Raw genomic sequence first — 15,590 nt, forward strand, 5'->3', positions numbered from 1 at the left:
TAGATCTGAACTAACTACTCTGCTTAAACCCGCTGCCCCCAGAGGTCAGGAGCGAGCGTGTGGGGCGAAGGGTGGGGGTGGGGTCTCTCTGAGTCCTGTTTGAAGAGCAGCGAAGCGGCGATTCATTTCTCAAACGCATCTCCAGTGCGGCCGTGCAGGCCTAACGAGGAACATATTAGGCCTCCTCAGTTACAGACAGCATCTCCACTTACAGTTGTCAATAGCGCAGCTTGGCCTACAATAATTATTCCCAAGGAAGGAGCCGTCTCTGTGAGCTTCGTATTATTCCGTTCCCCGGAGAACGCCGACCTGAATCCTTCGATATCTAAAGTCCATGTGAATGGAGACGCTTTGTGAGGCAGGATCAAGGCCTGAACCGAGGAGGAAGGGTGTCGCGAGCGTTCTCAGTGCTCTCCTCTGTGAATCAGATGCATCGGCGTGTGCGCCGGGAGGGAGGGAGTCGGCTCCTTTACAGTCATAGAAAGGAGATTGGCATGACCAGGGGGAGGCGGCGGAGGCCACCGAAACCGGAGAAGCCGGGCAATTCCTCTCAGGATCCGCCGGCAAAGAAGCACTGCCTCCTCTGGCCGCCCCGACCGTTTAGAATGACACCGAAGCCGCGTACAGTTAAGGGGAAAAATTCAAAACAGCTCGATCAAAGAAGCCCCCCCCACCTCCAAAAAAAAAAAAAAAAAGAAATCAGTGGATGCAACAATAACAATAGACATCAGCGCAGTGGAATGCCGTGATAGAAAATCCAATTACAAATCAAAGGAAGGCAATTTTAGAAAATGGGAGATCTCCAGATAAGTCCGAGGCAAAGACACAGAGAGGGAGATGTGACATGAAGACAATAACAACTACTGCTGCTTCCTTTTTAGACGTAACACCCTGCTTCCCACCCCACAGCATCGTCTTAGATAATAGAGTTACATTTACGAGCGTTGCCATATGCCCACCCAGTGCCTGGTAAATAGAAAATCCATGAGATGCCATGTTTTTATGGCTCTGAAGACAGCCACTAACTACCATGAGCAAACCTGAGCTACCCCGTCAGCTCCGCGTCGCACCATAAATATATTTATACTTTAATACAGGCCTACAGCAGTGAGCATTGCATCCCGTAAAAGCCTCACCACACTGTAATTCATAACTCCCTCAATATCCAGCGCCATAACTCATGAAACGAGCCGCCACAATAGGAACTGGCGGTAGAAGAAAAGTGACATCATCCTGCGGTGTGGTGGAGAAACTCTCCCCCTGTCACGCTGAGGAACGGCCCTTCAGCTGTGGTGTGATACTGCCACTTTTTTTTTTTTTTTGTAATCAGAAGCCCACAGTTCTTCCACCACACCGCAGGGAGTCTCTCCTCGTGTTAATGAAAACAAACATTTAGCCGGGATTTATACGTGCCGCAGCCGACTACAAAGAGCATCAAAGCAAACTGCCTGAGAACACACACCCAAACACTGCTGCACACAAATAAAGGCAAGGTATGCTTCACTAATCTTTTATGTAATAAACTCCTGTCTTCCTGTGATATCATGCGGCGCCATGTTCCCACATAATAAGAAAAGCTGTTCAGAGCCCAACTTAATACAGTGTCTTATTTGAAATGCAAACAAACTGTGAGACAGAGGCTATCACCTCAATCTATTCCCCTTCTGTTCTCTGGCTGTCATCTTACACGAGGCGACGCTGCAGCCCTGCACTGTGGCGAGAGGAGGAAGCAGGAGAGCGGCGGCGGCGGTGGGGTGAGGGGGGAGTGGGGGGGAGGCGGGGGAGCACGGACAGCATCCTGCGAACGATGGCTGATGTGGGAGAAAGAGGGACGGCGGGGTAAAGATGCTGGCCACAGTGTGAATCACAGGGCTGTTCCCCCCCTCGCAGCGCTGCAGTGCGAGAATTTACCGCAAAGATAAAAAAAAAGAAGAAGAAGAACAAAAGAAAAAGAACAAAAGCGCAGATGCATTAAAGGATTTGAAACAAAGAAGGATGTTTCGTGAAAATAGCACACAGGAAGTTTCAGTTTCAGCTGTGACTCGGACTTAAAGAAAGCTGCTGTGGATGATGTGCGGTAAACACACACAGGGCCAGGTGAGCGTACACACACACACACACACACACACACACACACACACACACACACACACACACACACACACACACACACACACACACACCTGACTGTATGGATGCTGCAGTAGTGTGCAGGTTCACACGCATAAACACTCCTTGCGTGTGAATGTGAGCTCAGGAAACATTTAGAAATCACCGTGCAATTGCTCCAAAATTAAGCTTAACGCTATAAAAACTGCCCAAAACACACAAGTACTTTTTATATTTTTGAGACTGAACTAATCTTTAAAACAGGAGATAATTCTCCCTCCCGCCTCCACTACACACACAGAACTATCATTGAGGTAAGAAGGAAAAAATCTCTTGACTTTATTTTAGAAAAGGGAAAAGGTTTGAGGAGGTGACGCCTCCTCTACACAGTGTGTGTTGGTGGCACCTGCTCGTCCACATGCCTTCCCTTAGTGCTGGCCGGCCCATTGGGGTGCGCCCGCTCTGGACAGATGGGTGGGAGGGGGAGAAGGCCATTACCATGATGGCGGGGGAGAAAGGGGAGGAGCCCAATTTAAAAGGAAAAAGCAGGAGTTTCTAGCGCGAGCACCCTCGCTGTTATTTCTTCTCAATCGCTGCAGTAACGCGCACTGTTTACTGCAACACATGCTGTCGCTAGTAAAAGCAGAGCAGGACTCTGGACCCAGCCCACCATCATCCCAGCACTAACAGCACTCAGGTCCTCAACTCACTGAATTAAAACATGTGAATAATTTAGCAGACAGACAGGCCCACTGGCTCTTAAGAGTCACCTTGTTGTTGATTTTTTTTCACCCCTTAGAAAACTGAGGTCTTCAGATTTCACCAAACAAGGGGATCAGTGACAGAATCAATTTCCAAATGAGCAGGACAGAAAGCGAAAAAAGGCAGAATCAATGTTAATTTGCAGTGAAGTATAATTATTCAGGTCACCATTAGAAAAATGACGGGGTTGCAGAGACGGTTGAAGCGCTTGTTGCGGGCCTTTTCTGAGATGGAGACAAGCTTTTTACACATTTTACAGCTGTGAAAATAGTTTGCATTCAAGCAGATGCACAGATTTATTATGTGATTATTATGTTATCAAGATGACAAAGAAATTGAAATTTCAAATTGTTGTGTGTTACTAAACACAAATGCACTGGAGGAAAGTACAGACATATTTTAACATATGTCTCCTCATTTCTTACGACGTATGACTTGTGTCCTGGAGGATTGTCGCACATTAAGATTTAAAGGACTTAACCTGGAATGTGTATTTTCCTATTTATTTAATATTAATTTTAACTTCACTGAGTGCAGAGAATCTAGGATAAGGTCAGATTAGGCAACACATTCAAAATGCAGACAACCACGCAAGTACGACAATGAGATCAATGAGGCGAGTTTGCACATATTTTAAAGGAGCACTTCATAAAAAAAGTTGCCATCGTTATGAAATAAAAAGTAGAGATGAAGGAGCAGTTTCTGAGGAGCCTTTCATTTTACAAACGCACCTGACTTAAAACTAGCCTTATCTTTGCAGCACAGAAGTGATGGGAAAGTATGAGCACAACAAAACTGACCGAGAAAACGTTTCCAACAATAATGAGTCATAGAGCGACTGATGTACACAAACAGTCTGTGACTGGACTTCACACTACTCATTAATGCGCTGTTTTAATTTCAAGGGGTGGGAAGGAAGGAAGAGGAAGACAAGAGGAAATGAAGAACAGAGTGGTTGAGAGGATAAAATTAAAGAAGAGAACCCCCCACCCCCCCGTCTCTGATCATTCCCACAGACGTGGGGTGAGGGTCAAGGGTTAGAGGCTTTAAAGCACTCAGGGTAACAACAAAAAAAAGGCAAGTGCGATGCTATCACGTGCCGCAGAGCACAGAAGCGCACGGAGGAATGGAAGGCACGGACGGAGAGCGAGGCAGTGAGCGAGCGGGGACGGGAGAGAGAGAGAGAGGGGAGAGCGCGAGAATGAAAGAATGAGCGAGTGCGACAAAGCGGGCTTCATTCAGTCTTACCTCGGGCAGGTAGAGGAAGGCAGGGGGACACTGGAGCGAGTGAGGTAGCATCCCGGAGCTGGAGAGCAGCAGGCAGCCGGAGTTGGCCATGGAGCACAGCGTGGGGTGACGGGACGCTTTGCGCATTTAGCAGGGAGATCCTTTCGCTCTACTCTTTCTTGCTCGCTCTCTCTCTCTCTCTGGCTCGCTCCTACCCTCTCTCTCTCTCTCTCTCTCTCTTCAGATCACTTCCTCTCGTCTGCCTCCTCTTGCCTTTTAAATTTCCCTTTTGCTGGCTTTTGTGTCTCTATTGAAGATGTAGCAGGAAGGCGAGCAGCGCGCAGACAATATGCATGTTCCACCTTTATCACTATGGCACTCGCTCTCGCTCGCTCTCTCTCCCCCTCTCTCTCTCGCTCTCTCTCTCTCTCTCTCACTATCCCTGGCACGACTGTTTACTTTGAGCGCGATAAAAGCCAGCATAAGCATGCAGACACAGAAGGGGAGGTTCTGTGCAAGTCGAGGAGGAGGAGGGGTTGTACAGCCAGCGGGGGCTGGGTAGGTTAGGGTGGGGGTATGAAAGAGGTGGTGGTGGTAACATTGAGGGTGAGTGGGGGGGGGGGGTTCTGATGAAGTCCCCCTTGGATTCATACATCAAACGGGCTGGGCTGAATAGCGGAGGGGATCTGAATGACATTAGAACAGCTGATCCTGGGCATTAGCACCTCGTGGGACGCTGCATGCTGCCTTTTAATTGCGGCCTCCCCACCTCGCGAACACACACCCCCTCTGCGGCCAGCGCCACCTTCCCCTACTCCGTCTGCATGCGCGTCTGCATGTGCATGCATGCGTGCTCAAGGACATCAACCGAGCAGTTTGTATAGCGGATACGTCTGTGAAGCCGGGGGAAGATTCATTAAAACAAAACCAGGCTGTTATTAGACCCGGCCGTGACATCTTTCTTCATCGGCTCTTAAGTCTACTGAGCTGTAAATAAGCGTCCAGTCAAGCATGTTCTGTACGGCACCATAAACTGTACAAGAAAAACAAGCCAGAGATTCCTTTCCATGTATCATTCTGATTAATTCTGTTTGATACTGCTTTAAAAGGAGCAGACAAAGAGAATGCATAAGGTGCGTTCGTTACACCAGGAGCCGCCGCTGATGGGGACTCTGCTCCCTCAAAGTTGGAGGAAGATTCAAGAAATCTATCCTCAGTCATATCTGAGCCTCAATTACTTTGTTGTCCCAGAAGACATGGGGAAGACGGCGGTACGAGGTGGTGCTTGCTCCTGTGCCACTGATTTGATCGTCCGGGCAATAATGATGAGAAAGCCCAAAAATAAGGCGGCTGCAGTTTGTGTAGTGCCCATGTTAAGATCAACGATGTTGAGTTTCATTTAGACAAAAAAAAAGAATGTAATAAAAGGTGTTGGCAAAACAGTAAGTCAGTCACGAGACCTACATTTGATCTGATCTTGGTTTGCCTCTGATTCAATTTGTTATCTCACACACAAATAGATTTTAGAACACGTCCTCCCACCTCGGCAAACCCTAAAGCTTACAACAGCAATGCTGAAAGTGCAGTCGCCAAATTAGTTACTACCGCAGCTAAAGTTAGGAATTAATTCCACTGCTAATTAACGTACCTGCTCAGAGTAATCAAAAAATATAAGTACATAAGAAAGGACAGCAACAAGAGTCAATGCAATTGGTTACCTCCATCTCGGATAATTACAACGACCACTAGGGGTTGCCTAACTAATATATTACTGTTGATTGTAATAACCTGCTGGCGTAAACGACATATGGACTCATTTTTTACAGGCAGACAGTCTCCATCTGGGTCATTGATGGTGTTTCCTGGTTGAAAAACCAACAATTAGAGATCTGGAGGCAGGGGTTGCGGGTGCTGTCGTCTTCTGCCAGAGCGAGACTAATGGCGCAGGAAAAAGTGCAACGAAGCCGCTCACCACCATAAACAACGTCCACCCTCACGCAGTTGCTGGTTCTTTACATGTTGGCGGAGGCCTTCCACAAAACGCGTGGCATCACCTGAAGTCTCACCTTCTACGTTTGGCCGCTCTGACAGGAATAATGGGACCCCGCTGTGGAAGACGTAGCCACAGACAGAACCAACTCCCTCCACACATTAAACCGTTCCAGGCAGGCAGCAGGGAGACGCTGACCGGTAATTACACATACTTGTGTTTCATGAACTCCGCAGACAGACACAGACTAATAAAACATCCCTAATTCAGATAAATGCTCACCTCCAACGACAGCCATCTTTATTGCCAGTACACAGCCTTCTTCCTGGATAATTGGCCTGACTGTTTGATGCAAAGATCACTCGGCACAGATATCTGACATGGTTTCGGCTGAACGGTTTGGCATCGGATTCCGTCTCCCCGCGTCTCCTCTATGTGTTTTTCTGTCTCTCGCTCGTTCGCGCTCGTTTTTTTTTCCTCCCCTCTCTGTCTGTGTCAACCAGTTAATAATTAAAATGAGCACTGCTAGATCGCTCCCTTCAAAGAGAGTTGCTGGAATGTTCTCAATGGCGCCCGCTCTTTTTTTTTTTGCCGCGCGGAATCAAAGCCCTCGAACAAGGTGGGAGACACCCGCCGCTTGCGCCCCGCTCTGCTCTTGTGCCAATTAGAGAAAGATCAACAACGGCTGCGGAAAGTTCATGGTTGATCACCAAAAGGAAAGAAAAAAAAAAGTGATCTTAATCAACATTTTTGTCACCATCGCCCTTTGTCTTCCTCTGTTTCTTTCTTGCAGTGCAATCACCACATGTCTGTAGCGGCCATGTAATAATCAGCATAATCATTATTACCACAATCACCATCATCATCACTGTCAAGTCCGTCTCGTGAGCCCGGTTTGCCGGCTAGCGAACGAACTCGACTTTGCCGTCCAAGGCAAGAATGTGCTCAGATGTGTTTGTTACAGACACATGGACGTGCTAGTGTTGAATGCCCACGCCCAGATTTAGCTGATTCAAAGCTATACAAGCTTTTAAATCCACCTTTTAATCTCCCCTTTAAAACGCCTCCGCTAGCACATCCGCCTCTGTCTGAGGCGCAGGTCCGACGCGGGAGAAGACAGTGTGACTTGTCTCTTAACCAAGGGTTATTTTAATGTGCCCCTTAAAAAAAAGAAGGTTAAAAGCAGCAGTTCTAGCAGTAAAAAGCCATCACATGCACCGGGAGCTCAGTCAGCAATAATCAAAGGCAATACAAGCAGCGACTAATGGGGCCCAAACGATTGGTGGCGGATTCCTGTTCTCCACTGTTTATCGCATGACCACTGATCAATACAGCACACTCGCACTAATCATCATAAGAGATGACTGTTTATTCCCATCTCTCACACAGTGCATTCAGACCCTTAAAGTAAAGCAGGAGAAGGGATGATGTCATAGGCAAGAAGTGCCCACAGCTGGACTTTGGGGAAGAGGGAGCCACACTTTGCGTCATATATCACCGGACTCAAACTTTGTCCATATGTATGAAAGCAACTCATAAGGAAACCGCTTGCTTCGACTCTACCCTCGCACCCTCACACCCCTTCGGACTCGCGGCCAAGACCTCTCGAGGCGCTGAAGAAAACAAAGCAACAGTGTTTGGCGCTGGCAGATTTTGTTGAGAAACAGCAAGGCCTTTAGAGGGGCACCCTTGAAGTGCCCCTCTGACAGGCTTCCTCATTATCTGGCATCTCCAGAGTGCCAGCCAGCCCCGCTGTAGAAGAGGGGGCACGAGGATGCCTCGATCAGCCAGCCCCGGGGGTACCACGGGAGGGGAGGGTTGTGCTCTCGCTAAAGGTCCGCTGATTATATCTCAGGCCCAGAGCTTCAGGGATCCCCGCTAATTAAAGGTTGTGTCATATCTGTTAGAGATAACAAACCTATGTAGCTCATCCTTTTTTTTTTTTTTTAATTTTGCACACTTCCCCCCTCTCTCCCGATATCTGCACTTTCTGGCCGTCCTGTCAGTTTGGAGGCTCGGTCCGCATTCAAGGCTGACCAGGTTTCTGAACCCAGAGGAAATGGGTCCTGTTTAACCTGCCCTCACCCACCGCGGTGTGTCAACGGTGCTGCAGAGACATCGGGGCTCCTTTGTCTAGAGGCATAATTAAAGCTCTCGTTCATTATTTCTTCATTTTGAGTGCAGATCTGAGTAATTAGGAGGCAGAGCCACAGGGAGGTGGGAGCTCGCGCAAACACACAAAGAAGAAACATGCACACAATTACACATGGCTGCACCCATAAAACCCAGAAGAAAGCGCGCCTGTAGACACATACGCAGGCGAAAAGGCACTTGATCAATCTTTGCACCAAATGAGCTGCATTCATCTCCCACCTATCTTTGGATGCCAATATCTGGCACTGAGTGAAGTATGCTTTTTCTCCCCCCAAAGCTGTCATATACTAATGCATTGATTAAAAATTTTGATTAAATGGACAGTTAAGGGAGGAACTGCAAGAGTGATCTGCGATCCATGCCTCAATTGGATGCTGTGATAGGATGTGGGGCGCTGGCTTTTGCTGTGTTTGGAGCTGAGGCACTTGCTTCTCTAATGGATTTTGAAACAGAGCTTGGCTTTTATATGGTGTCATTCATCCTCATATATTTTCGCCTGCCGCATCTCACAATCACTGCTTCTTTATGGCAAACTAATGCACCCGGTGCTAAGATCAGCAGGTTGGCTCTGGCCATCGCTCACAGAGCTCCAGCCAGATACGAGGACGCTTCGAAGGCTTCCGTCGGAGGAGGCAGCAGCAGCCGAGGGGCACGGACTCTGCCTCCCACACCGCCATATATCGACCCCGCGCACCGCGCCATCTACACACATGCACGCACGGTGCCGCTGCTCCTCCTGCTGCTTCGACAAGGAAGGGAAGGAGGGGACTTTGATGGAGCTTTATGGCGCTGGACAGCCAGTGTCAATACATTGAACGCTTTACCAACCTCTTCTCCAAAGGTCCAGCTCGTTTGTGGCCACGAAGCACAGAGGCCAGGCTGTATTGCATTGGACCTGGGTGGTGGGTGGAGGAGTTCTGTCGGGGTATGGCGGGAAGACAACAAATGGGGACTGGGCTCACACCCCGTTAGCCCTCTAGGCCAACGGAGGCTATGATGGAAAGAGAGCTGACAGGGCAGAGGGACAACCAAGCATGGAAATCACATCAGATCAATGATGAAAAATTCAGTGGCAGCAAGAGTTGCTCCCGGGGACAGTGTCACATGGTGCACGCGGGTGCGCGGCTACTGGATGTACATGCAAAGGCTAACGTTTCAGCCAGCAATTATGCATTTGCCCATTTTGTCTCTCCGAGTTGGAGCAGTTGATTGAAAAAGAGAGCTCAGCAGCATGAACACTCTAAAGACCAGAGCTGCCACTGCAAACGTACACCGGGCTTCCTTTGACATTTGTATACATCAAATGCACGTGTGTAAATCACAGACCATCACCAAACCTGCGCTTGGAGGATTTTTCTTTATTGTTTATACCAAGGACACTCTTCCTGCAGTGTCACTGCTGAATTAGATCATTGGAGGAAAGGCGACAAATCATGCACGCTACGAAAAGTGATTTAAGAAAACCAAGTTCAGCATGCTTAGATTAAAGAAACGCAAACGCTCTTCTAACTCGCACGCAGCTGATATGAGACATTACCTGAAGATGACCGACATATTAAAATCAAAATGCAAAAAAACAGTTATTAGAGCCAAAGTCTGCAGTGAAGAATCGGAAATAATATCAGAGCGCCAAAAAGAATGGCTTTTATGTATTAACAGTTGTTTCCGTCAAATGAACGTCTTCGAGGTAAATAGATTTAAATGTCACAGCTGTATTTTTCATATTCTGTAATAGAATCCTACATTGATGTTGCCCGTTCCCAGCTGTTCCCTGTGAATTTCTTCAGGCGTTCCGATGCTGCACTGGCGTCTATCAGCTCCGACCCACGAGCTCTCTGCTCACAGGATTGAACCTCCTTATTCGCAGGAACTTATTTGGAGCAAGTTTTGTAAATTTTTATGAGCAAACAGCACAACTGAGCAGTACTGTAATCATGCTATTGCCAAGTTTAGCACCAATCAATAAGTCAGGCCAATGTTCTCAAGTCCAATCCTCAGGGTCCAGAGTACCTCTGTTTCTCTCTTCTGCCACCTAGTTAATTGCATTCACCTGTTGTCCTGGGTCTAAATCAGTTCCTGATTCAATAGCTACAACGGATAGTACCTGGCAGGGGTGAAAAGCAGCAGCGCTCTGGACGACGAGGACCAGGTCTGACAGGACATGCTGGACAAGTACCCTATACCAAAGCGCTGCTCTTTACAGCCACCCCCAAAAACCCCACCATTCAAATCTATCCAAATCAATCATGCTCAAAACTGACCATCCCTGTGCAATTTAGAGTTCGTGTTCTGGACCAAAAAGCAGCCCTAACCATCATAGCCACAGCCCAAAGCGAAGTCAATTACTCAGATTGGTGTGGTGACATAAAGTGCATTCCATTTGGGAGAAGATTGGTCATAGCCAGTAATGTTCCCTTCCAGCAGCTATGCCTTTGACCATTACTCTAAACAGGCAGTCGGGGAACCAGAGACCTATTTCCCACAACTGTGAATGCTGGTGTTTCTCCCAGAGGGGGTCAGGGGTTCACACGGCAGCTACCACACTGTCATATTTAGCAGCGGTGGGTGAGGAATGGTACATCAATACCGCCAGACGCAAGGGGCCGGAGCGGCCGATGCACATGTCATCAGAACGAAGAGGAAGCGTACTGTATCTGTAACTGTATCTGTAACTGCATGTGTAACTGTACGACCATCGGCGGCTGGAGCGCGTCCTCCACGTTTTCTACATTCAAACAGATACTGGTGCAGTTAAAGCCATATATTTGTGTATTTACTTAGTGTCAAGCTCCTTAATGTTTACCTGTGAATAAAACAGCACTAGTATATGTAAAAACCTTGAAGTGAAAATAAAAACTTTAAAATACAACTTAGTCCTGTTTTATTGGCCATTTACGAGCTCATCAAGGTCCGACCCTCAGGTTTATCCCTTAAATGTTTAACCCTCTGTGAATTTAAGCCTTTTCTCCAACTAATCCCATCAAAGTTCCCCGGACCGACCGAATGGCCTGCAGGCTGTGTCTAAATCAATACCTTCCTTTGTATCGCTTTTTGAAATACGATTTGTTCTAAAAGGCCGTTTCACGAATCCTGCCGTTGAATGTTTTATGCAGATATTCTCTTCGTAGCCGTGTCTTTTTTGCTACGACGTCTGTTTGGTAAGCGCCTGTGTTTGGAGAAGTGCTACTGAAATAGCGGCTCTAAATATAAAGTTCGTGTGGGTGTGTGCCTCTGTCCCAGTCCCAGTGTGTTCCCCTCGGTGTGTGTATCCGTGTTGGTGCGTCTCCGGCTGCACAAGTGTTTTGTGTGTGACACCTGCGAGGCTGTAAAACCCTCCTGTGTAGCATGAAGTGCCCGGAGCATCTGCTGTTGTTACCTAAGATCCAACCCTGCCCTCTGACCACATCCCCGGCAGTACACAACATCGACCCGGGCGCCTCCTGCATTCCTTCCATTCCATTGCCATCAAAACGTAGCTACAGGGACTCTCGCACTGATACAGATTTTCCACGGACATCTGCCCCGGAACGACGGCGGCTCGGAGAGAAAGGGTTTAAAAAATTCTGCCCAAAGGAGGTGGAAGAAATGTGAGCGTAATATCTCTGAGTGGGAGTCATGAATGTAATATCACGCCGAACCGAAATGCTGCGATCCCTGCTCAATATTTTAAAACGTATCTGCTTTTAATACTGCCCTGTTGAGGGCATAATATCAGCGGCTCCAATGGAGAACGTTAAAGTGTCAAACTCTGCACGGGAATAAATCTGCGCAGAAGGAAATTACAAACATACATACAATATGTACACATGAAGGTGTCACATAGGTAAATGTTGGAGCGCAGCAGCCTCGCTGAGAGGGATTGTTTTCCCTGGTCATGCGTGTCCATCGTGATCAGTCATGCTCATGTTGCTGTATTACTTCCTGTGATGCTCACTCGCTCTTTCCCTAATGCTTCTTTTTTCTCCGGTCTCTAAATGCTATCTGTCAGTAGGTGTTGCAGGACTGATAGAGGCTCGTCTGTTGCCTTTCTCATTACAGCGGGGGAGACGAAACCCGGCGAGTGCAGTAACCTTTCATGGAGACAGAGGGAGGGAGGCATCCACACAGAGCCAGCACCTCCGTCTACTTGACATAACCCTATTACCGCTTCCTTAATTTGTCCTGCCGTGACAACTCGCAGCCAAAGAAACAGTTAAAAGAATGAGTGAACAAAAGCTGCATTGCATTATGGGGGGTTGGGGGAGGGAGGGGGAGCCGTTGAGGGTGGAAGACAATGGGGAGGCAGAGCTGATGCATCAGCCATATTGGATCATTTCTAAAGCGCCACGCATTATCCGGGGGTGGGCCCTGATATACTCCACTTAACTGATCGCTCTGTGTTTCTCCAAGGGCTCCTTCTTCAAAATCATCTTGTTCATTATTTCACTTTTTTGTTTCACGTTTCTCCGTCTTGAATCATCTAAGACATGCTGATTAAGTTCCACTTAGTCTAAAGAGCCCATCAACAGTTTACACGAGCACAATTTCAAAAAGGCTGAGACGCAGTGATAATGTGTGTGTTTTTTTTTTTTCTCCCTTCTGCTCGGCCAAGAACGGCGACATTTGTTAAACGTAATAATGATTCTTCCCTCATTTAATATGTACAAAACACAGAGGTTCTAAAGAAAACCTTCAGTGCTTCTCCTTTGTTTTCTTCAAAATATGATCAAAGCTTCATGCAAACAGAAAGTACCTGAACATGAAAATGACAATGCCTCAAAAATAACTAAATGACTGGCAAAATGAGTAACAGCTTCAAAATGGCTGATAATAAGAGCCGTTGAAGTACGAGCTCAGTGGAAGTGCCAGACACTCAGACAAATGTGACACTAAATCCTGCATTTGGCACATCCAAAGTAAACAAAAGTGTTGATAAAAGGAAGCCAAAGCAATCTCCTTGTGTGTGCAAAAAAAAAAGAGGGTATTTCTTTTTCTGTGGCAGCCCCCACTTTCAGCTTAGGCTTCTCAACTCAAAGACAGACGCTGCTCTTTATAATCGCACACAACCGGCTCCGACTAACGAGCTGTGACGTCTCCAACACATGTCCGGCGTTAACAGTAATCTGTATCGCAAACTGATCGAACAAAGAACCAAATTAACCCAAGCGCGGCTCCTGAAATAACAGCGCGGCTGCTGTTCTGAGCGCCGGTGGGTGTTTGAAGCGCTCGCGGTGCCGGCGCCGAACAGGAACTCAGCACATTTATTCCAGTTCTTTGCAAAAGTCCACAGTCTTGTTTGTGAAATTTTGAAACGATCTTGTTTTTGCTGATCGATCGGGTCATTTTCTACATTATACAGCTTCACATCAACTCTGACATTCTGAAAACATGAATGCAAATGGAGCAGAGAAACTCAAACATACAGTATATTAGAACCAGTTTTGTCTCAAAAACAACTGCAAAAACCATTGTGTCGTTGAAGAGAACATACTGTAATAAAGTGGATGGATCATGTTCCAATGAAGCTTATTTTTTGAATGGATGAAGCGTTACATTTATTAATGGAGTCGTGAGGACGTGGTGCAGATCTGTCACACCAGTGGCCCGAGTTCGGCTCCAGACTGGTTGAGTTCAGGCACGAGACGCAGTCGGGCGGAGGCGCGAGAAGGATCATGACTTTGATTAATAAACACGCTGTGTTTGAAGTGACTGCTACATTTTTATCCACTTACTGCAGCCAGACAATCTTTCGCCCAACCTGAGGTGCACAAGCATAAAAAAGTTAAAAACTTACAACAAACTGGATCCGCCGCTGAGTAACATTTTATTGCCTTTCCTGTTCACAATATCCTCATTATGCTTAGAAGAAAAAAAAAATTACATTTGCAATTATCTTCTGTACAATTTGTTTTTGTAGCTTCGTTGCACTGGGACATACATATTTCTAGAGGATGTGGTTGTTACAATAATGCACAATAAAAGATGTTCTATCTATGAACATCCCACTCCTGTTTAATATGTTAATGATGGCGCATGTGGTTCAATGAAGCTCACTGTACAGACATTTATTAGGCCTTGAATACGCAGCACGCAGGTTTATGTCTTACAATAATAACACTCAATGTTTACTTGGAATGGAGCAGTTCTAGGTCGTTTTCACTTTTTAAGTAAGGGAGGAGTTTATGCCGTCCACCGCTGTGGTGTGTTATAAATCTGGTCGCTGCAGCAGGGTTGTGTTTGGAATTTTTATTTTGGGACAAAACAAAAAGCCGGGTAGTAGAATATGTAATAAGGTCCTCTCTGGGCAAAGAGATGGAACAAAACCCCTTTTGTGACTTCCTTTTCTTCAAGCTTCAACTCTAGTGGGCACCACTTTCGCAAGCGGCCTTTAATGTTGTGAGGGCGAAGCATGAAGCAGAAACACACTCTACATAAAAGCGATGTTTAGGGTATGCTGGGGATTCTGTGTCTCCCCCAGCCAGCGGGGGCCACCTCAGGGGCCCTGACCCCCGTGTTTGTGACCCATGTGGCTTGGACTGATCTCTCCCCCCCCTCCCTGGCCTCTGATCTGGGCTGCAGCGGTGGCAACCATGGGTGTGGGTTCAACGCCTGAGCGCGGGAGCTGTCTATGTAGAGAGATTAAAGGGCCCGGTATCGATCCACAAGTGCTCATGCATTTTGCATGAGGGAGACATTGTCAAAGAGGCGTCTCAGGTTTAAAAAAAAAATAGTAGGGGGAGAGTTCTAGAAAATATGCTGAAGTCTGTGAAAAATCTTAATGTTGAAGTGTTATGCATGTAAACTCGCTTTTATATATTGGATTGTCCGTGAACTCTCATCGACCCGAGATATTACTCGTTTTTCATCTCTGCTCCCCTCCGCGTGCCCGCCACGCCGCCGTCTCCTCCTCCATTTTTTGGCCGTTGAGGTTGTAGTGTTGAAGTCAGAATGTGAAACACAGGCACCCCCCCCCCACCCCCAAACCTCCAACTCCCACCCCAAAAAAAATAGAGAAGAAAAAGAAAAACTGGCAGCCAGAGAGTGTCTAATGGCGGCAGTGAGTCCGTTGGAGAATTCTCAAGTAGAGTGTGAATTATTTAGGATGTGTGGCTAGTGTGCAGAGCATGAAGCCACCCAGCCCAATCCGCCAACAGCAGTGGCCGAGCAACAAACACTCGCTTATCTGAGGTCTTTATTTCTTCTCGCCGCCATCAAGACTAAGGTTCGGCTCTCGCCAAAGAAGCACGGCGGCATATTTTAGGTGGAGGAGCAGAAATTGAAGGAATTTATATTCTGCTCTTCAGCAAAATGAAAATCAAAAGATGCGCAGCTGTGTATAAAAGTGAAGCACAGAAAAGCCACTTTGACC

General features: G+C 47.1%; 1 protein-coding gene across 8 annotated transcripts in view; it reads right to left on the bottom strand.

The window, feature by feature from the left end:
- Positions 1-15,590, bottom strand: part of LOC114861132 (RNA binding protein fox-1 homolog 3-like) — a 379,746-nt gene that overhangs the window by 68,355 nt on the left and 295,801 nt on the right. The window contains exon 1 of one of the 8 annotated variants that reach the window (XM_029160161.2): positions 4,120-4,611. The exons of 6 other annotated variants lie outside the window; for them this stretch is intronic. In XM_029160161.2, coding sequence (XP_029015994.1) covers positions 4,120-4,245 — 126 coding nt within the window. In that variant the 5' untranslated portion in view covers positions 4,246-4,611. Of the gene's footprint in view, positions 1-4,119; positions 4,612-15,590 lie in introns of those variants that run through there. One more of the 8 variants, XM_029160163.3, reaches the window with a different exon arrangement.

Source organism: Betta splendens, chromosome 8, assembly GCF_900634795.4.
Source record: "Betta splendens chromosome 8, fBetSpl5.4, whole genome shotgun sequence".
Taxonomy (NCBI): Eukaryota; Metazoa; Chordata; class Actinopteri; order Anabantiformes; family Osphronemidae; genus Betta; species Betta splendens.